Genomic DNA, 24,524 nt, shown 5'->3' on the forward strand with positions numbered 1-24,524 from the left:
TAATTGCTCGATCGACGGTCCGATCTGACTGAAACTTGCCAGGAATATTGCCAGGGCCCCGCGGATGTGCTTTTCAAGGTTTGATATTAATCGGTTAAGCGGTTCCCAAGTTACGGCCATTTATCTGTCGACCAATGACAAGACACGGTGCTATGACGTCACAAATGACGTCACAATTAGTTTATTTCTTTATTTTTTATTTTTTATTATTTCTTTTGCACGATTGAAACTTGCCAGGAATATTGCTTTTCTTTGTTATCATAAACAGGAATATCATTCTCTTTTCTTTCCTGCTTGTTGTTATCATTTATCACCTATTTAAGCCTGTTCCAAATCACAACACGATCTCGCTTTTAGAATATAAAACTTTTTTTAAGTAAGAAATTTGGCATTTTGAATATCTATCAGAAGACATCATAAAATCTAATAAGCCAGGTTAAAATTTTTTTTTGATGTTGACTCTTTGAGGTGAAGAGGAGTTTTTCCCCCTTCAGTTTGCACAGCACAATGTGTGTAAGACTATTCACCCCTTCCCTCCCAGGGAACCTTTTTCCTTGGCCCCATTCGCAGATAAACTGATTCAAACATGCAGTCATCTTTACGTGGGCCTCACTCTCTTCAGCTCCAAAGGGCAAGACAGGCTGCTCGGAACAAACTGTACCTCGTAAGTATAACAAGTGTGCATCAAAATGTTATGAATTACCATGCATGTGCCTTCAGTTCCAATTTCCTATTTGCCATTGAAACGTTTTGATACTTCTTTGCTGTGTTTGCTTCTGGATTTTCCCCTACAAAAAGTAGTCCCTGGATTTATTTAATACTTGTGAAAATATTCGACCAACTATTACAGGTGTTAACACGAGTACTCATAATGGGGTTACAGTGCATTCATTTTGAATAATCTGATTGCAGTTTACAGCGTAAGAAGTAACATTTTACTCTCTGACTCTGCAAGTTGCTCATAACTTTCAACCAAAGTGATTCATCAGTTAAATTTCCCAAAATCAAAGGTTTTTCTGAAAAGGCCATGTGAGATGCAGCCAGTGATTAGAGCGACAGGGGAACTCGGGTTCCCCGTCACCCCTTCCTTTGGGAAACGCGGGCAAGGGGGAGGGGGAGTGGACAAGTGCTAAACCAAATGTACCACTTAAACCTATCGTATATCCCTATGCCATATAGTAGTCCAGTGGTTCAATTGAACATCAAAGTGGTTCAGTAAAAACATTGAAAATATGTCTGGCCATATTGAAAGTGTTTTACTTCTCAAAAACTTCTCCTCCAAAAACAGGAAAATCGTTCCATTTGTTTATTCCTGGCACACCATCATTGAGAGTTCCCCATGTTATGAATGTCTCCCATTTGCCCTTCACCCAACCCCCCATCTTGGTGCTCTTACTCTGATATGAGTTTTGCTTGATATGATTGTCCGTTTTGAGCACTGGATACAATTTTTTCTCCTTTTCACATTTATAAATCCTTATCAGCTCGAAGGAAAAGGTAATATATTGCATTGTTCAAAACAATGGAAAACCATTGATTTGCTGCTTCGTTCTCAAACAGCCATGTTGCCGTTCGTTACTCCTCCCTCCAACCACTCAAATTAAAAAAGAGTGGAATTATCAAAAATAATAACCCCCCAAAACACTTATTTCGAACACCAAACTAACAATGTATAATTTAACAATGGAACAAAGTACAGAGCACTCAAACTATATTAATTTTAAGCAGTCAATGAGCAGTTGGCTTTGTAGTGTCGATACATTCTACTCTGACATGGGCTTCACTGGCAATTCTCAGCTTCACCGATAAAGATACATACAATCAATCAGATTGTCTGTGACCACAAAGCCTATCGTTGCGAAGGAACTACTGCTGGGCATGTGGTTGCAATGACAAACACCAAAAAGACATGAAGTACGACAGCAGCTGCTTCAAGTGACCTTCAAATGGATTTAATTTCAAAAAAACAAAAACATTTGTGTGACAGAGACAGGGAAATGGGGGAGAGTGGTTTTACCCACAGCTTTTTTTCTCTGGGCGAATCGGGAACAGGGCATGCAGTTCAATTTCCCAACGCTGTTGGGAGTGATGGGTTGCAGTGCTGCTGCAAAAAGCCAATGTGAATGCACTAAACAGCTACAACTGCTGGAGCTCAATCTGGCAAGGGACCGAAATGCATAATTGTGCAGGTAATGTGGGCTGGTAGGATGGCGTAGAGGTACAGACACTCACTCGCCTCTAAGCTGTTGCAATTAAAGATCCCACAGTGTCCATCGCAAAGAGTAGGTGAGCTATTTCTGGCACCCTAAACAAATTCCTGTCCTAACCTACAGAGGGCATTGCATCAGCTCAGCCATTGATGATACTCGCAGCCATGTGATACATATAAAAGAAGAAGAAGAAGCCTTACTAAGATTCTTGTAAAAAACATTGCAAAAATAAGAAACTCGTCGCGCATGAACTCTCAAGCTGAGTGTGGCCACGAGTCCCTCGTATGATTTCCAGGCTTTGGATGGTGCTGAGCTTCCCCTTGGTGGGATATGACTGATCCTCCTTATGACATGATATGGCCAATCAAGGTCATTCAATGGTATTATGACATCTTGGAAGATACCGTGGAGCCACTCTGTTTGCTCGGGCACATCAGCGGCATGCAAGCCACGTGAAGACTCGTTTTGTAATTGACAGGGACATCCAACTCTTTCTTTTCAAAATACAAGGAAATCTAACACAGGTGGAGACCATTCAGCCCATCATGCCTGCGTAAACACCACACTAATTTATCTACACAAGATCCAAGGAAGAAAATGCCAATTTTTAAATTTTATTTATTTATTAATGTTTATTTTAAGTTTTTGTAGTTTTTATTTTCTTTTTCTTCTTCCCCTCAGGGGAGGGGGCATGGGCATGGTTAAAAACACACAACATCAACCACACACCAAACCATGATAAGAACCCCACCAACAGCACTCCGTACACATGCACACAATCACCCATCAATGCTCAAACTACCGAAAAGTCTAACCAACATCCCCATACCCCCTCTATCTCCATAACTTCCAGATACCTATCTAATTCTAATTTAAACTTATCTACTTTTTCTGCTGCCACTACCTTTCCAGGAAGGCCATTCCATGCATTAACTACTCTCTGAGTGAAAGTCCCCTGCCTTGTACCATCTTAACTCTCCTCCTCTTTACTCTCAAGCTATGGCCCCTGGTCCTATCACTGTCTACTCTGTTGAATAATTAATCTGCACTTATTTTATCGATACCTTTCATTATCTTAAACATCTCCATCATATCTCCTTGTAACCACCTCCTTTCTCGTGAATAAATCCCTGTCTCCTTCAGCCGCTCCTCATAGCTGAATCTACCTCGGCCCGGACGGAATCAATCGAGTAGCCCTGCGCTGAACCCTCTCTATGGCATCTATGGCCTTCTGGAACTGTGGTGACCAAAACTGCACACAATATTCTAGATGTGGCCCTCACTAAATTTCTATACAATGTTAACACCACCTCTTTTTACTTATAATTGATCCCCCTCCGAATACAACCTAAAACCCTATTTGCTTTACCGAAAGCTCCCTGGCCCTGTGCTACCTGCTTACCTCCCGTATCTATTACCACCCCCAGATCCTTCTCCTGTGTGACATGCTCCAAAATTACCCCTTGCATCCTGTAATCTCTATTTACATTGTTCTTTCCCATCCCCAACACCTTACACTTCCTTAGGTTAAATTCAATCTGCCAATCTTTTGCCCAATCCATACAAGTATCAATACTTTCCTGTGTCTGATCACCACCCCCTCTGCTATCCACCTTACATCCAAGCTTTGTTTCATCTGCAAATTTGGAAAGCTTACTCTTCACCCCACTATCCAAATCGTTGATGTAAATCATGAATTGTAATGGTCCGAGTACTGATCCCCGAGGTACCCTACTACTTATATCCTCCCAGCAAGACATCCTTCCACTCACAACCACTCTTTGCTTCCTACCATTAAGCCAGTTTGCAATCCAATTCGCTACCTGATCAGTCACTCCACAAGCCCTCACCTTGGCTCACAACCTCTGATGTGATACATTATCAAATGCCTCCTTAAAGTTTAGATATACTATGTCCACAGCCTTTCCATCATCCACCCAATCAGACACTGCCTCATGGAACTCTAAAAGATTTGTTAAACAGAAACTACCTTTGGTAAACCCATGCTGACTACGTTTTAATTAGTTTGTATTTATTTAAATGGTTCCTCATCTGGTCCCTAATTAATGTCTCCAACACCTTCCCCACAACTGAAATCAAACTAACAGGTCTATAGTTTCCCAATTCTTCTCTGGATCCTTTCTTAAATAATGGTGTTACATTTGCTACTCTCCAATCCTCCGGTACCTGTCCTGACTCCAGTGAGCTATTGAAAATATCCACCTCCATCAATACTCTTGGGTGCATATTATCTGGCCTCGGCCCCTTATCTTCTCTTAGATTACCGAGCTGTTCCTTTACTTCCTCCACTCCAACCTGGATCTTCTGTAAAAGCCCTTCTTCACCTCCTTGATTTCGATACAAACATGTATATGTTTTGTATATATATATATATATATATATATATATATATATATATATATATATATATATATATATATATATATATATATATATATATATATATATATATATATATATATATATATGTGTATATATATATATTCACATTACTACATTATACATCGTCGTAACTTTTCATAAACCAACTTCTATCAGATGTTTTCACACCATGAAGCCAGTCTGTATGTGTGTGCCATCGGGACCTAGTGAGTGACCTAGTGGCACGTTAGTTGGCTGCACCTGCAGGGTTACTCAAATCCCCTCATGCCATCCATACTTGTATATCCCCCTTCTGGAGTGGCTCTCACCCTGTCGTTTAGAGTGAGAACAAACACACGCACACATACACAAGCTTGAATTGTGACAGCTAATATTTTCGAGAAAACCACACCCTTTATATACAACAAGTAGTAATATAGTTATACAATCACTTGCATTGGAGACAAATGTTTTTTTTCCTTCATGTAAGCACAATGTCGATTTAATGTCATTTATATATGCGACCAAAACATCATAAAGTTTTTCTAACAGTGTGTTTAAATAGTTTGAGGTTGTTCGTTAAATTGACCAAGGTTGCAAAACAAATTTCCCCATGATGTGGACAATAGTGCCAGTAGATGCTTAATAAAGAAAGAGCATTAATTGTTTTTGGTAGCATCTCTGTTCCAATGATGTCTCTCATGTATATACGCAGTACCTGCATGTTGGTTGAATCACTTGTTGGATCTATAAAGTGTCTGTGTATTCACCACCTCTCTTCCCCCATTCTCTTTCTCATTCTCCTCCCTGCCATATGTTCAGGCAGGAATATATAATTTGAACAAGGTATCAGCATGGCATGCCCTACTCTTTGTAAGGCACCGTGGGATAATGTATCAACATCCAGCAAGGAGTACCAAAAGATGGGAAGGCCGCATTTATTCCACTCCCCCCCCCACCCCCTCCCTGAAGGACGACAGCACACTTTGCCCTCCATGTGAAGCATCAAGGTGACGGTCTGTCGTCGGACCCAGATCCATTGTGGATCAAATCCACATTATGTACTTCGTACAGGGGTGTTGAAAATCTTCAAGGAACAAGATACTCACAAGAATCCAAATCACAGGAAATGATAAATAAATAAATAAATAAATAAATAAATAAATAAACAAAAAAAGTGCAACCTTGAGGCAAACACATCGATGAACAAATGAATAAAATACATTTATTTATTTTTTTACTTGCTAATTACATGCTTCACAAAAACAAAATGCCGGCCATCGATGCATCTTGGACTATTGTCTGTCTATCGCGAGTACGAGGTTCGTATCGAACTTCTTGAATCGCTCTCATGCTTTCACAGGTGAGAACTAAGCCAGTCAACAATCCTGAGCAACATTACAAAACACTAAGCGACACCTGATCAGGGATCAAAAGGTTCGCGGTTCGTAGATCCAAACAGTTGTATTTATAAAAGCAAAAATACTACTATGAGCAAATTAACCTTCAATCGAGCTTTTTTTTTGTTTTTCCGAATATTTCCAATAAATTGCAATATTCACCTTTGAACTGATTGATGAATCTTGATAGTTTAACAGTTGCATTCTCATTTCGCATCTGTGAATTCCGCTTTGTATGGAAGCACACAAATATATATATATATATATATATATATATATATATATATATATATATATATATATATATATATGTATACACATATATTTGTGTGCTTCCATACAAAGTGGCATTCACGCCAATTCTCAGATGGTGTTCAAGTTAGATGTTTCCAAATGGAATCACAACACATTTGTAAATCGACAGTGCATTTGTGCAACAGTTTGTTGTCCGTGTTGTTGGCGCGATGAACCTTGGGACGCGACATCAAACCCTTAGCCACAGACACGGTTCGTCACCAAAGCTGTCTGTTCGGCCCCCTGCACCACATAGATAAGGGCAGCAACGAACTAGAGATGCGGAAAACGTCCATTTTAACCGCCTTTGCATCCCCGCCGAGGCACGCCGACATCACCGAAGCAGTATCCCAGCCAGCCTCTCCGCGCGAAAATAAAGGGATATGGGATTTGAGTCAAGAATAAAAATTAAAGCGGAATGTCGCCTTTCAAAATTTGTGAATTCAGAGCTCCAAGCTCCGGACAAGGCTTGGTCTGCTGCTCCGGACCGCAATCCCAGTGGAAAGTGGACACAAGGGCCGAGCGCTGAACCGATAATCATCTGTCGCTAAATCTTCAATTTCCGAACAGGCGTGCGTTTCCTTTGAGCGAGAAACAGAATTTATATTGTTCATGTTTGGTGCTTTAAGCGGACTCGAGGCGCCAATGTCGTGGCTCGTGCGGGGCGCGCTCGCGTGCACGCGTCGCGAGCGCGTGAACGCGTGAGCAGGGCGCGTTCCCCGAACAGCGGGAACCGCGAGCTCGTTCCGCCGATAGGGCGCACCCGGCGAGCTCGCCGATTGCGCGGTTCCTTCAGAGCAATCGTGCTGTTCTTATGCGTGTACAATACGTACATGCGAATGATCCTTCAGATGAATGTTAAAGTTTCAAGTTGGAATCCCGACGCTCCCCATTCCTCCCCGTTTCCCGTTGCAGCAGCACGCACCGTTGGGAGTGCGGATGACGCGTCCTCCGTATGAGTACGCGATGGGACCCACCGAGGTACCCGCCGCGGGACGTCGACTGCCTGCTCGGGTGGATCGACACGGTCGGAATTGTGAAGGGGCACGGAATCATCATCATTAATAATAATAATAATAATAATTAATACTCGACTCTCAGCGAAAGGAAATGGCTGGTGTACCTCTTCGATTTTATATATATATATATATATATATATATATATATATATATATATATATATATATATATATATATATATATATATATGTATATACTGTGACATCAGCGTTATCGATTAGTCAAAACTAAAGACTGTTTATCCATCATTTACAGAGTATGCACCCGACTACCCATAATGCTCCAAAGGTATACCCGTCATTATTCAAACCCTTGAGTGCAACAGACGAAGGAAGGACTTGCGAACATGATTCACCAGATTGGAAAAGCAAGTTCGAATCAGAGTGGGTTTGAACCCCACCCCAGCCTTCCCCTCCCCTTCCCCCACCCCTTCCTTCCATAACGGCCCAAAAACAAGGATTATAATATTGTATCAACGCACTACAGCGTACAATGAATGATGTTGTACATCGTCACGTGATGCACATGAAAGTTCGCAGTTAAAGTAATTAAGTGCAATATCTTAAGCTCTGTTTGTTTGTTCGCGTTTAGTTTCATTGAAAAAAAACAAACAAAAAAACCAACTTTTCAGATTATGGTCAAACGGTTTATCTAAACTTCGGGCCAGGTATTACTCAATTACTATGATTATTGGAGCAATACGTGATGTCTTGTATGTTGATTAACAGGTGCTCTCACTGGCAGCCATGAAAGGGCACGTTCCAGGAGGTTTGATAAAACAAAACCATCCCATCGGTTAAAACAACACCAATTCGTCTCTGCCTGGTCTTTTGCGACGACTACTGTGCTTAAAACAAACAAAAAATAAAGAACCACAACGTTTCCCAAATACCTTAGCCAATCACCAAGCGTGTACTATATATATATATATATATATATATATATATATATATATATATATATATATATATATATATATATATATATATATATATATATATATATATATATATTACCGAGTTTGTATGATTAATAGGGGGAAAAAAATATTCCCTTACTGTGACCATTAATATCTATTTTTAACATTTTTAGAACGTTTGCGGTTCCTGGATTGGTGTCTGTATTTCGTTCCGAGAACTTTCTGAACGGCCCTTTTGGCTGACTGAGTACACCTGTGGAATATTATTGCAGGTTCGGGGCGAGGAGACTCTTCCCGCACGAGTTCAGAACACGTTTCAAACTTCCCCGTCTTCTTTTCATTCCCTCCAAACCCACAAGCAAACACAAGTACCGAACACGTGGTTAGAAAATGTCGATTGTTTTCTTTTATAACTTTGTCAACAACACCGAGCGCAACTCTAAGCAATTACAGCGACCGCATGAAAGAAGCCTAAAAGGCTTAGCGGCTTCTCAGAAACCGCGTCTAGTGTGTACCAGTGGGGGTTGGTGGGCAGCAGAGTTACGGAGCTTTGATTATTTCATCGTCAGCATAGCGGGTAGAGACAGCGGCACGCGGGAAGAGCAGCGGCGTGCGGGTAGGGTCGGCAACGCGTGGGTATGGCAGGCGGTGCGCGGAAGGGTCGGCTACGTGCGGGTATGGCAGGTGGCGTGCGGAAGGGTCGGCAACGCGCGGGTATGGCAGGCGGTGCGCGGAAGGGTCGGCGGTGCGCCGAAGGGTCGGTGGTGCGCGGGTATGGTCGATGGTGTACAGGAAGAGTGGCAGCACATGGGTAGGGTTGGCAACGCGTAGGTATGGCAAGTGGTGTGTGGATATGGCAGGCGGTGCGCAGGTAGGGTCAATGGTGCGTGGGTAGGGTCGATGGTACGCGGGGAGAGTGGCGGCATGCAGGTAGGGTCAACGGCACACGGTAGGGTCGGCGGTGTGCAGGTGGGGTCGATGGCGCGCGCGCGTAGCATCGGCGATGCGCAGACGTGCGTCATCGATCCATGTAATCGCGACGTTCATTACGGGGAGAATAATATGAATTTGTGGGTGAACATGGGGTCGGTTTTAGCGGGAAAGCCAAGGGCTTCTCAGCCTGGGTGAAAGGGAAGGAGGGTCGGGGTGGATCGGGAAGTAAAAATCCCGAATACCCATCTGTCAATTGTCATCAATGAGTGTGTGGGGAGAATGTGGGCGAGCAGAAGGCTACGTGAATTTCTGGAATACTGCCTCACTGGTGGACCCTGCCAGAATAGCATTTGCTTCTCACCAAGTTCACATTTACTTCTCTGCACTCAAGTTCACTAACTGACGGATGACGTCGTGCCGACGTCACATCACATTTTGTTTTTAAAAGTTGATAACTGAAACAGGAGTGAGGCTTATGCATCACAGCCAAATTACGCTATTTCTTTGTTTTCCTTGAATATTTGATGATTCCTTAATATGTGTCCATGTTGTCGTTGTCACAGCATGAAATGGATCCAAATGGCTGCAGGTAACCCCAGGAGGTAACCTTGTCGTAATTAAACATCAAACCGGTTGTTTTTGGTATTCAGGTGAACGTGAACACCTGGCTACACGTTTACATGCACAACGTACAGACAGACACACGTGCTATCTCCGAATGACTGCATATGATGTCTGTAAGTGCGACGGTTGATCAGTAAGTCCGTCGTGGCCTACCAGAGCAATGGAAAAAATAAACAAATGGAATTTCTCGCTTTGGGGCTTAAACTTTTTGCTGTTGTTAAAAGACGATAATGTACATACTGATCACCCCGTAGAAATGCGATGAACGAAATGCTGCCTTTTTGGGACAATGTACCGAGTACATGCAATAGATGATACCAGTTATATCGAGTTTATATGTAGCATGAAGGTATGAATCCTTCCAGAACTTGTGACCATCATTCAATATACAGTTGTTTGTTTCACCTGTGATAGCATCCAATCCCCTTAAACTCACAACACCTGATTAATTGGATCATCGGGAATAATATACAATTCTGCAAAAGGTGAAGTTCGGTAACACGTAACATAAATTTGGATCCAGTTCATCAAGGCGTCATGTACTCGGACCTTTAGCATGCTCTGAGAGAAGGTCTCTTCGAGACGAGACCTGACTCATTGCAAGTATATATTTGGTGAATGCCGGGTATTGTGACATCACAAATGATTCACTTTATATCACAAATAACACATTTGATGGCATAAACAAACCGACTTATCTCACAAAAAAATAACCGTTATGCTCTGAACAATGCACTTCACATCACAAACAATACTTCCACCCGACCTCCCAAACTTTACATCACAAACAATACACTCGCTCCACAATGCAAATAAGTAACGTTATGCCACATACAATGCATGCTATGTTAAAAACAATGCACTTCACATCACAAACAATATACTCAGTTCACATCACAAACAATACACTCACCTCACATCACAAACAATAAACCTTATTCCAGTAACAATGCACTTTAGGGTTAAGAACATGCACTTCACATCACAAACAATACACTCACTTTACACCACAAACAATACATCTTATTCTAGGAAAACTATGCACTTTGGGGTTAACCCTTAAGTGCATTGTTCCTGGCATAAGGTTTATTGTTTGTGGTGTAAGTGAGTTTATGGTTTGTGATATGAAGTGCGTTGTTTTTACCCCAAAATGCATTGTTCCTGGCATAAGGTTTATTGTTTGTGATGAGTGAGTGTATTGTTTGTGACGTGAAGTGGGTTGTTTTTTTTTTTTACCCTAAAGTGCATTGTTCCTGGCATAAGGTTTATTGTTTGTGATGTGAAGTGACAGTATTGCTTGTGATGTGAAGTGCGTTGTTTTTAACCAGAAAGTGCATTGTTCCTGGCATAAGGTTTATTGTTTATCACATAGAGTGAATGTATTGTTTGTGATGTGAAGTGCATGTTCTTAAAAACAACACACGGCACACCACAAACAATAAACCTTATGCGAGGAACAACACACTTTAGGGTTAAAAACGATGCACTCACTTTACACCACAAATAATAAGCCTTATGCCAGGAACAATGTACTCAATAATCACAAACGATAAACCTTATACCACGAACAATGCCCTTTATATTAAGACACGTGCGTGGCCGTACGTGCGTGCCCGTACGTGCAAAAAAAAAAAGCTTTCAAACCGCGTACCATAAACAACAACCACACAGGCCGTTCCTTCGCTCTCGCGTGCCCGTACTTGCGTGCCCGTACATGCGTGCCCATACGTGCGTGGCCGTACGTGCAAAAAAAAAATAGAAGAAGAAGAAGAATTGTGACTTTAATCGTAATGTCATAGCAACGTGTTCTGGCATTGGTTTGGTAAGTAAATGCCCATAACTTGGGAACCACTTGTCCGATTAATATCAAACCTTGAAAAGGCACATACTCAGGGCCCCAGCAATATACCTGGCAAGTTTCAATGAGATCGGACCAGTGGTTGTCGAGAAACAGCGGTCGCAGACAGACACACAGACACACACACACACAGAGATTGCTGGAATTATAGATAGACGATGCACCTGCTGTTAACCCTTTGAACCCGAGCGACCGGTTTCCCAGCCGCTATTCAAACCTCCATATACCCAAGCGACCAGTTTATGAACTGCTATTCAAACCTCCACATACCTGAGCGACCGGTTTACGAACTGCTATTCAAATCTCCATGTACCCGAGCGACCGGTTTACCAGCCACTATTCAAACCTTCATATACCCGAGGGACCGGATTACGAACTGCTATTCAAACCTCCATGTACCTGAGCAGCCAGTTTCCCAGCCGCTATTCAAACCTCCATATACCTGAGCGATCGGTTTCCCAGCCGCTATTCAAACCTCCATATACCTGAGCGACCGGTTTCCCAGCCACTATTCAAACCTCCATATACCCGAGCGGTCGGTTTCCCAGCTGCTATTCAAACCTGCATATACCCGAGCGACTGGTTTAGCAGCCACTATTAAAACCTCCACATACCTGAGCGACCGGTTTACCAGCCACTATTCAAACCTCCATATACCTGAGCGGCCAATTTACCAGCCACTATTCAAACCTCCACATACCTGAGCGGCTGTTTTACCAGCCACTATTCAAACTTCCATATACCTGAAGCGGCCGATTTATCAGCCGCTACTCAAACCTCCATATACCCCAGCGGCCGATTTTCCAGCCGCTACTCAAACCTCCATATAACCGAGCGGCCGATTTACCAGCCACTACTCAAACCTCCATAGATCTGAGCGGCCGGATTTTTCTCCAGGGAGCACAGGGTGGGGGAGTCGAAAGTCCAAGGAGCTCAGGGTTCAAATGGTTAAGAACAATGCACTTTATGTCACAAACGGTATACATCACTCAACATCACAAACAATAAACCTTGTGCTGGTAACAATGCATGTTATGTTAAGAACAATGCACTTCACGTCACAAACAATACTCGCTCTGTATCACAAACAATACACTCACTCGACATCACAAACAAACTTTATGTCAGGAACCACACACTCACTCTACTTCGCAGACAACAAACGTTTTATGTCACGAACAATGTAGTTTATACTATGAACAATGCAATTTGTTTCACAAATAAAGTGCTTTCATAACAGGAACATACATTATATGAAGTGAACAACACGACTACATTTGTGTCCAAGTGTGTAAAGGCTGTGACGGCTTGAGAAGACCGAGCTGTCAAGGGAGATCGTAGTAAGTATAGTGCAGTCGCCTTTGAGCTAACTTCTCTGGGCTCGATTTCTGACCCGGCTATGAACTGTCATCCTGGAGATTATTAGGCAAGTGTGGTGCACCGACCTTCGGATGGGGAGCTTAAGCCGTCTGTCTTGTCTACTCCAGCTTTCGGTGGTTCACTTTAAAGCATTCCATGACTGCGTTCGAAAAGTATATGTTTATATGCTAGTCCCTTGTTCAAATTGTATATTCTTGCCATGAGTACCAGTGGAATGGTAATGGCAAACCACACAGTGGATTCTCTGCGTATAGAGACTACTTCGGCAGCACCGATGCTCTAGAAATTGAGGTAAAACAAAAGATGCTGAATTGCTCTGCCAAGATGCTGCATAGGACTCGTCGTGGGGATAGGGGAGAGATGTTGCATCCTGGGACTGTGGCCAACTATACCGCGTAAGGGTAGTGCCGGGTGACGTGTGCCGGGACCGATGAGTATAAAGTGCTTCTTGCAGCTCCCTTATAATGTTGTATGTGCAACACAATATCTGCCTCATCTATACATCTCTTCGTCCTATAATTGTACACCAATTATATGAATTCTGCTTTCTGTACAGTTGTTTTTCATACTCGTGTCTGACCCCACGGCTTTATGGAGACACAAAGTGCAGCTAAAAGGAACTTGTACAAAGGTCATAGGACATTGATGCGTTTTAATGTATAGATGGTGCACAAGTTGGTTATCACAGACGGCGAGAAGATAAATATAGAGGGAATCTCCGACTCATGTGCGATGAGCAACACGTACCGCCACGGTGCGCAGATCACGCGAAGTAGATGGGTGAAGCATCCCGGGGCCGGCCTGGGGAACCGGGTCTCTCGGCACGTTGGCACACCGCGGCGAGGCGCTCGCAACGCGCTTTGTACGCGTCCCTCTCACGGGCGAGGCGCGCCAGCTCGACCCGCAGGTTCTCCACTTGCCGTTGCAGGTCCGTCTTTTCGTTCTCCAGCAGATGCCGCTGCTGCACGCGCTTATGGCGGCAGGACTGCGCGTAGCCGCGATTTTTGAGTGTGCGCCGCTTCTGCTTGAGCCGGAGGACCTCCTCTTTGCTGAAACCGCGAAGTTGCCGGTTTAGCTCCCTCACTGACATGGACACAAGTTGATCGTCCGTGAAGCGATCGTCCACCTGCACCGAGTGCGAATGCGCGCCAGGCCCTTGCGCGTGCGGATGGTGCACGTGCGGGTGATGCGGATGGTGCGCGTGTGTCGCCCCGGGATGCTGCTGCTCCCCATGGTTGTTGTGATGCGCGTGCTGCTGCTGATGATGGTTAAGTCCGTGGTGGTGGTGGTGTGCTGCGGAAAGCTCTTCATGCAGGTACACGTGCTGGTGTGGCGCGCCCGTGCGGAATCCTTCGAACCCGTGCAGGGAGGCTCCGTGCTGAGCGTTGATGAGCGCCTCCACCGCATCCTCGGGGGTTAGACCCAACGCGTCGGCAGTCATCTGCTGTTGCTGTTGCTGCGCTGGATGCAGCCCGTGAGGGTGCTGCTGTTGCTGATGCTGCTGCTGGTGGTGGTGGTGCTCCTGCTGATGCTGCGGATGCTGCGTACCGTAGCCGTTCATCCAGTAGAACTCCTCCAGGTGACCCCTTGTATCGGTCCCAGGGCTGAGGCTCGGCGACGAGGGCACGGAACTACACGGAGTTGAAGAGATGGAGCCTAAACGGATGCAGCCACCGCGGGGTGGAGATCCGGCACCCGGATGCTCTGATGCACCAACGACCGTTACTTCGCCGGCGCTTGCAGCCATTGAAGCAGCGGCTGCGGCAGTGGCTGCACCGAGAGCTGCGCGCTCCATTCCCGGCTCCTTCTTCACTTCGAACTTCATGAGGTCGAAATCGTTTACGTATTCCATAGCTAAAGGGCTGGTGGGCAGCTCTGAGCTCAGCGGGAGCTCCGCTGCCATTCCCAGCTGGCGCATCAGAGGAAAAAACTTGCGCCACGATCACTGGCCCGTGCGTTTTGACCAACTCTATCGCCTCTGGTTCGCGAATGTTTTTTAAGCAACTTCGTCCATCGGATCGTCGCTTTGGTTCTTATCCTGCAGGTATACACTGCTGAACCGCCTTATCGTCTGGGTCGGGAATGTGCAGCTCGATTGAAGTTCTTCCTTTTTGTCACCCCCCTACCCCCCACTCGGCCTTGGTGCCGCTTTTCTTTGCGTAATAATACGCACCACTGCCTGCACCTCGCAAGATCTCGAACGTTACGAAAACATATTCGAGTAAACGAACACGCTCGAGCTTTGGGGAGGGACTATGCCTTGAGCTCATACAATATAGTCAGCGGACATGATCGTTTGGTGAGATGTGCACTTTAATGCTATCGTCTTGTTTTGCTACTCGCCTTCTCCTACACTCCACAACCGAACTCGCCGCCCTGTTTAGGTGGATTGGAGAGTTTGGCTTCTCTCGGCGAATATATAGCGTAAATGACGTCGGCTCATATCACGTTTACTTGAGCCTATGGGATCGCAGCGTCCGACTGACCTCTCGTTTGCGTCGGGTGCCCCTCCTATAAGGTCCCACCCCTGGATCTGGCATGATTGCTTGGATTGTCGATGGGGATAGCGCAGCGCAGTTTTAGCAACGGGAGAGTGGGGTATGCTGGCAGGGTGTAGTGCGGAGGGGGTATTGAACCGGGTAAAGCCGAGTGTACGTACTCCTCCAATCGTATCTTTTTTTTTGCAGTCATGTTCAGCTCGCCTAACTTCACGTCGACAACCTTCAGACACCTCCCACTTTCATTTAGCTGCTCCCAATATCTACGTTTCTTATCCGAGCTCTTAATATCAGGTGCCTCCATTTATACCTGAACCCTTAAAATCAGGTACCTACATTTCTACCTGAACCCTTAACATGAGGTTCCTCCATTTCTACCTGAACTCTTAATATCAGGTACCTCAATTTCCACCTGAACTCTTTATATTAGGTCCTTCCATTTCCACCTGAACTCTTAATATCAGGTACCTCCATTTCCACCTGAACTCTTAATATTAGGTCCTTCCATTTCTACCTGAACCCTTAATATCAAGTACTGTATCTCCATTTCTACCTGAACCCTTATTATCAGGTACTTCCATTTATACCTGAACTCTTTATATCAGGTACCTCCATTTCTACCTCAGCCCTTAATATCACATGCCTCCATTTCTACCTCAACCCTTAATATCAGGTGCCTCCATTTCTACCTGAACCCTTAATATCAGGTCCCTCAATTTCTACCTGAACCCTTAATATCAGGTTCCTCAACCATATTAACCTGAACACATTACCCTCTTAATAATATGTACCTCGATGTCAATCTGAACCAGTCACACTCCAATACCAGATACCTGTGCAATATCTGACTCTGTGCTATAATGGTTAGAACGTCCGTTCTGAGTCAAGGAGGTCGGTGGTTCGAACCCTGGCAGATAAAATACCAAAGACTCCACAAATGTTACGTGCTGCTTCCTTGCTTGACTTTCAGCATTTGAAAAGGATCGAGGACGGACAAAAAACCAAAACATAGGTTGGTAATAATAATGCACCTTCCTTAATTATACCGAGTACTTTGCAAATTAGTGCTACGAACTGGAGAAATCTCCGTGTGAAGGCTGATGGGGTGGTCTTGGCGAAAGGGAAAATGGGAGATGAGGGTTAGCCAGCGGATTAATTGGGATTGGGTGGGGGGAGGATGGGCTTCCCACAAATTTGTCCTGATGTCCTGGAATCCGCTTTCATTGTGGAGTGCGATTGGGTCCCGTCTCTGTTACTTGGCTTGTCTGCGGTCACTGCAACTGGCTCGGGTCGGGCATCGCCAGGTGAGCATGCACGACCGGAGAGCGCTCCGCGGGACGAACTGCTTTGGTGCCCTCTCGCGGCCGCTCCGTGCACGCGCGCGCGCGCGCTCTCCACCGCCCTCCCCCCCCCGCCCCCAAAGCGCAAGCACACCAAGTGCGTGAGGCGGCGCCAAATGGCGCGTCCGAACACGGACTTGAGTACACGGTTATTGAGTGAGGGCAAGAAGTTTGAGGACAACTCGCTGGGATTAACTTCAACAACTCGGACCCTTCGTATGTATGATGGTCAATGCGTTCGAATAGCTGTTGCCCGCATGGGGTTCGCTTCGGCCCTGAAGCCAGGTATGAGGTGTAGCGTTTTACAGGGATGGAAATCCATGCATATAACATGCTTTGGTGATTAGTTAATATTAAATTGAAGCCGAAATCACTGCAATGTGTACACACACACACACACACACACACACACACACACACACACACACACACACACACACACACACACACACACACACACACACACACACACACACACACACACACACACACACACACACACACACACACACACACACACACACACACACACACACACACACACACACACACACACACACACACACACACACACACACACACACACACACACACACACACACACACACACACACACACACACACACATATATATATATATACACACACACACACACACACACACACACACACACACATACAAACACACATACAAACACACATACACACATATACACACACACACATACAAACACACATACACACACACACATATATGCATACACACACATACACACACACACACACATACAAACACACATACACACACACACATATATGCATACACACACATACACACACACAAGGTTATTAAGTGTTAAGAATAACCTATCGGTAGTGTGGTCACATGATCTCTACCTGGGATAACTATATGTGGGGTCTGAGTACACAGGTTGTGCACGGAGCCTGTGCAGGTCATCTTCGACCGTTTCCAGTTAAGACAGGTTAACGTAAACTTACGTAAAGCGAAGCCTGAGTTTGTGTAAGCCTGCCGAGAATCCCCCCACGAAGACCGAAGCACGTGATAGTCGCTCTTACCAAGCTCATAGGATTATTATTTTTTGTTTTTTTTCCGTAGTCGTTGAGCGGGAAGCGGACGTCACGTTGGAACGACGCAGGGAGACACGACGTTTCCCCAAATCGAAACGAGGGGACGTCTTGTACAGGTAGTTATCACCTCCTCCACCATATATCGTGTTTTATGCGCACAGTTCGATTCCTGCAGCCATACCAAAAGCCCACCAGCACGAGCCATTATTGTAATAATAATGATTATTATTATTATTATTTTCGATTTAAATTTGCGAGCCTAATTGCGCACATCTCACCTTCGCTCAACGCTGTCACTTTAAACGTATATAGAAGTATAACAAATGACTGTTACAAAGTGTGAAACGCTCGCGGCGAAATCGCCTTTCGCGCAGGACGGGACTCAAAACAACAAGGGGCTCGCGAGGAATTTTCAAAACAAGGGGCTCGCGAGGAATTTGCGATTCACTGGCGAGCGAGTGCCAAGAGTCCGTGCGCAAGAGCAACGTGCCGCGCTTTGCGTAATGCTCTTACGCACCAGACCCCGCACGGTGCGGTGCCAAAGGCGGTGCTTATAATTATGGTGCCGGGTGAAGAAAAAAAAAAGAAGAAGAAGTGCGTCAACAACGCACCATGCACAGGTATTGTATTTATTTCGGACTCTGACATGAGGATGGCGCAGAGGTACCTGAAGGTGTAAACTGTTTATTGCTTCGCAGGCAGGGCGTTGTGTGTGTGTGTGTGTGTGTGTGTGTGTGTGTGTGTGTGTGTGTGTGTGTGTGTGTGTGTGTGTGTGTGTGTGTGTGTGTGTCGCATGATCAATTAATTCATTGTAAGAACACGAGCCTGATATAAAGTATGCGGAACTACGTCAAAATACTTCACTTGCGCTTTCACCGTCTTAGTTATCAATGATTTCAACCAAATACCGTTTTAAATGAGACAAAATGGTTTCATGATACGTGAGCTGTACGCGGCGCACATCCACGCGGCCTCGGGACGATCTGCGAGCCTTGTTGACAATGTCGTCGAAGTCGCGACGTTGCGACTTCAGTCCTCTATGACTGCGCTTCAGCGTTGTGACGTTGCACGGTCACGTGGTCATCCGGTCACACGGAGAGCCGTTCGTAGGGAAACGCGCGTGCGGGAACGCGTGCCGCCAGACGCTCGACCCACCTTTTTCCCACCAAGCAAGCGCGACAGCAAGACGTCGCTAATTAGAGGGGCTTATGGCGCGTCCGCTTCTCAGCTCGTTTGAAGACATCGCGGGAAGCCGCTTTGGCAGGGAAATCTACAAACTGCCTTCTGGCGGCTTTCCCCTTGAGTAGATTTCGTTTATCTTTTCCAGCGTGCTCCCCTCTCTCGGTCCGTTGGATGCGGCCCTTATTCAATGGGCCTCTGCTCGAATTCAAGGAGACGTGCAGATCGCACTGAGCGCCTCGTTTCTGAATGGCCAACAGCCCGTACGCTATTACAAATCCCGTAAACACCATCAAACACATTCATTGGTTAAAACTGGTCATCATTTAGTAGGATGATCGTTGGGCAATGTCCAGGGTAGCTGTGGTGGGCAAGGCCTCGCTGTACCTGCCCATTGTGGTCATTACCTGCGTGATTGTGTGACGTCACCGTGGCAACAGTCCTGATCATACCTCGACAAACTCGCGTTTTTGACATTGGAGTCAGAAACCTCATTATTGAAAGTCTCATCGGCACGTAATGAACACCTGAGTGTTCACCAGTCCGATACTTGATTTATTTTTCATGACATCATGCAGACGGTCTGTATTTGCAATGCTAAACAACTGTTGATTGAAATAGTGCGGGCCAATGGCAGTACATTTACCTTTGAGCACTGCAACGATGAACTGTGGCTCTGATGATTCACATGCCGCGCGGACAAAGCACGCCGACCATCGGATAGACGTTAAGCTGGGTGTCCCATCTGCTAGCAACAGTTGGTAGACGTTTAAGATCCAATGGTGTCCTTTGCGAAGAGTAGCCAAGCTATCGCCGGCACATTGAACAACGAAAAAATTCCTGCCACCTCCAGACAAACGTCAGGCCTGGCTCGCCTGTTCGTGAAAGACTTTGGCCAAAAACGTTCCCTGGTTGACCACACAAGAATATGGAAATAATTGGGGCCATAGTACTTAATATGCCTGTTGTTGGTTTAATGGTTAGGGTGGTGGGCTTGGGATGCGAGGGTCCTGAGTTCAAATCCTGCTCAGCAGTTGAATTAATACCAGGTGGGGTTAACTCGACCTGTCATCCTTCCGAGGTCAGCAAAATGAGTGCCAGCATGCTGGTATACTGTGTCGGAGTGGTAACCCGTCCAGGATTGTGCCCAATAGCTAAGGAGACTGCTTAGGCAGCACCAACGCTCTGCACAGAGTGTGGTCCCGATGGATGGATGGATAGTACTTAATAGTATTCTTCTTTTGAATGCAGCACAAGGCTGCTGTCGCAGCATTGGGGTTGGGGGCACAGGTGTGCCACTGAGTGGTAGTAGCAGTAGTCGTGCTTTTGTTGGAAAGGCTTTAAAAGCTTGCGCTCAGGGTGCAGGAAAGCTCAGGCAGACATAAGTTTCCTGTTTATTGTTGCTCGACTTCCTCATCTCCGCAAGTCCATGGCGAGAACTTCAGTGGACAAGGCGATGCATTTTTAATCGAAAGCACTACCAAGACAGATAATGAGGGAGAGAGACTAAAACAAAAGGAAGTGTGTGCAAAAATAATCGTGATAGAAAAATAAAAGCAAGGAACCAAAGTGTGGTCCAGATACCTTTAAACCTTCCAATAGTTTGGGAACGTTGCGCCACCTTCAACCTCAGTGATTCGTGAACATCATAAAGTTTTCAGGCATGCCAAGCCATGTTGCAGCACATCGCTGTCAATATTTGTCTTTCCGGTTTTATATATTGCAGGTTTTTCAGAGGCCATGTAAAGTTAACACGGGTCAGATCCCGTGATTTACTCTCCTTTACAGGATGACCGAAAATCAAGAGTGTTGGGAAAAAAAGAAGCCAGAAGTGTGAAGATCAGGTTTTTCCCAGCAGGTATACTCGTTGAAGTTGCGTGCACTGCAGGTATCTGTGAAAGATGGTTTCCATTTCACCGCGCAAGCAACATCCACCAGGAAGGTTTGTGAGATGTGGCAACAGAGCTCCAGAACTCAGTTCCCCAGGAAACAATTTCCTTCTTCGGTCTCCCGCCATCCTTGGTGTTGGGTAGAGATAAAAAGATTTCCGACTTGGCCGGACAGGCAAGGGAGGCAGAAGAACCGCGCGCCAGGGAGTGTCCAACCGATCTGCCAGCGTAACAAAGTGGAGTGAGTGGATCACGAGCACATCCATTTCCTTCTTGATCGTTCACTGAAGGACACCCCAACCGTACGATGGACCATGCTCATATTATGTGCAGGTGATGGTTGGGAGAGATCACGACCTCGTGGTTTAACTATAAGGGGGGCAAACCTGCCCAGCTTCATCACCTTCGCAATGATTCTCCATATAAACCAGACAGTCAGGAGACAATGAGTTCTTAACGTCGAATATCCTAAAAGGAACTCTGATTGTCTGTAGCTTTACATTTGCTGCGAGTTCCCCAGGTGAGGAAACATCATTCTTCCCATCCTTTAAGAGATCTACCGCTGTGCATATACCATAGTAGTTGTAGTAGTGGTAGTAGTTGTAGTGGATGATTCAAAGTCAAATTTTAATTCCTTTTTTTACACGAGATCCTTATCAGTTGCGACGTTACATTGTAGTTTATGGGGGGGGGGGGGAATGACGCTACACTGCTCAACGCTGCCATTGCAACAGTCAGTGTCCAATTTTTGTATTTATAGATAATGGTTCATTTACATTGAATCAAACTGATATTTTGGCAATGTTTTCGGGGCAAACAACTCACGTGTCATAATTATTCCAGCAACCAGGTCAATCAGTGACAGCTGCTGGCAACAAACCAACACTATACAAGACAGCTTGCCCGGGGGTCCATTTACCTTCCACCGGTGAAATTACCTCAGAGCCATATATTTACCAGGTACACACGAGGGAAGAGAGGACAGGGGTAATAGGAGAAAGAAAAAAAAATGTAATTGATAAAAGGACCTGAGAAGGGTGGATGATGTGAAAACTGGAGGGTAGAGGCTCGTGGGAGGAATGGAGAGAAATGAGGGAGGGAGAGATGTGAAGGAGCAGAAATGGGACGGAACAGAAGGGGGCCTTGTCTGGAACATACCCGAATGGGAGAACCCAAAACTTTTCAATAACTGCGTACATAATAAATAGATTTTCCCGTGCAAGTTCTTCATGGAAGAGTTTGCAACTAGATTACTCCATCAAAGAAAAGGACGCCATGACTGACAAATGAATGGTTTATATTAATGGCCGTGGATATGAAGGTGTCACCGAAGCATTCAACAGCCAAAGAAGTGCCCCCAAAATAACATTTGCGAAATAATTTTTACGTTTTTATTTAATTTTTCAGCTTGGGCCTAATTATACATTTTCATTGTGTTCATTTTGAGTTACGATCTCCCATTGTTTGAGAAAATGAAGCGAGTGAGGGTGAAGATTTTGGATGGATGTCGGCGGAACGAAAAGAGTGGGTTCGTCAAGGGAATCATGCCACTTGTTCTTGTTTGAAAGGAGACGATATGATATGAGTATATGGTCCAGTGTTTCAGATAAATGAGGTTTGTGATTGAACGGTAGGTCGTGAAACACTGCCTACCATTACATGCACAACACAGAGGACAACAGAGAAGCGTCTGGAGGCTAGTTTACACCACATCTTCGAGGCCCCTTGGGACCGGGCACGCAGTGTCTGTGAAAGTGCTTTTGTCATCCACACCATACCCGGCAGGCAAGAAATATTACATCTCTCGTATTAGTTACACGCCACGCATATGATTTACATATGACGTCATGTACTATTTTACTGATGCTGTGCAGATGCTCGTCCGACCAAAGTGAAGCTAACAGTTGTGAGGGTCTTGCTTGGTTTGCCATTCCGAGACAAACTGCGCCAGCGCAGACTCGGGAACAGCTGTTCACCATCATCTCAGATCATCTCCCATCCACGACCATTATCTTTTCTACCCTCATTCACCCTTCCAAAACCCACCTCTTCTCTGATTTCCAAGTTTCCAGTTTTTCCTTCCACTTCTGTGATTGAGAGTTTTCGGCTGTATCCATCTTGTTTACCCCCCCCCCCTGTCTCTCATTCTTCCCCACATGATCCACATCCCTTATTTCTCCAAGTCTCCCTCTGTGTTGTCCCTCAACCCTGCTGTGTGTGTTCCCCTCCCTCTTTGTACTGTTCATTTTGTTCCATTACATCCTCATCCGTTTTATGTTCTCGCTCCTATATATGTGCACAAAAAAGAGAATATCCACCATTTTTTAAATTCTCCGAAATCGAGTAACGTGATGACGTCATCTCGATGACATTGATTGGCCACTCGTACTCAACCCGAACCAGCCGCAACTGCCCCGGTGATCGAGCAGATGACTCGACGCTCGACACCCCGTCCATGACCGATCGGATTAGTTGTGAACACAACTTCATGTGGCCTTGCCCATTCCGAAGTAGCCTCAAAGACGTGATGTAAGTGAGCTCGATGTGAACGGCCATTTTATTAAGCTGGGAAGCCACCAGTAGCTCTGCACCATCAAGGCAAGTGAACAAAGTGCCCCAGATCACCCCATATGAAACTAGAACGGGACTCAGTAGAATGCATACCTCCGCCAGGCTGAACAGTTTACGTTTTGTATCACACTGATAGGCCAGACCTTAAACAAAATCTGTTTGGCTTGTTCTTGTCACTTACAAACACATCAACCAAGTTTTGTGACAACTCGTCCACATCCACAACCCTTATGAGATATCCTGCTCACAGACAGACAGATATGGGTGAAGACATAACCTCTATCCACCTTCGGTGGCAAAGGTCAATGTCGCACTGTCTGTTCATCTTGAGTGAGCGTTAACTACCGTAAATGACTCGTACATTTATTTTGCATTTGAGGCACAGTATTTATGTTGCTCATTGCTTGCACTTCAAGTTGTCTTTGTGCTCATCAGACTAATTGTGCTTCTTCAGATGTGCCATGGTTCCTGCTTCCAACCCTGTTTGGAAAATAAAGGCCTAATGCTTCCATTTTTGCCTGGATTTGTGAGCCGCGATGAGCTGCAGATGGCCAGTGCTTCAAATTCCAAAACCGAAGCAAGTGCTTCCTAGATTGACTACAAATGAGTGTACTTTAAGTAGATTTTAACCTCAGCATTGTCTATTTATTCTGTGAAATAATGCAGTTATATAATTTGTAATAATGCTAAATCTGCCAGAGGGCAAACATCAGAGATCAGTCCATATATATATATATATATACATATATATATATATATATATATATATATATATATATATATATATATATATATATATATATATACATATATATATATATATATATATATATATATATATATATATATATATATATATATATATCTCTCTCTCCCCCCTCCCCCTGTACCATTTGTTGAAGGTGTTCCTTATACTGTTGTATACCATGTCCAAAACT

The 24,524-nt window shown here is 44.9% G+C and overlaps 1 protein-coding gene across 1 annotated transcript in view; it reads right to left on the minus strand.

Moving 5' to 3' along the window:
• The window catches only part of LOC147022090 (transcription factor MafB-like), a 140,063-nt gene extending 124,381 nt beyond the window's left edge, over window positions 1-15,682 (minus strand). Inside the window, exon 1 of the mRNA XM_085892674.1 lies at window positions 13,768-15,682. Coding sequence (XP_085748800.1) covers window positions 13,784-14,938 — 1,155 coding nt within the window. The 5' untranslated portion in view covers window positions 14,939-15,682 and the 3' untranslated portion in view covers window positions 13,768-13,783. The remainder of the gene's footprint in view (window positions 1-13,767) is intronic.
• Between the last annotated feature and the right edge of the window lie 8,842 nt (window positions 15,683-24,524).

Source organism: Eptatretus burgeri, chromosome 8 (genome assembly GCF_056783735.1).
Source record: "Eptatretus burgeri isolate ZD-2024b chromosome 8, Ebu_testis_v1, whole genome shotgun sequence".
Classification (NCBI taxonomy): Eukaryota; Metazoa; Chordata; class Myxini; order Myxiniformes; family Myxinidae; genus Eptatretus; species Eptatretus burgeri.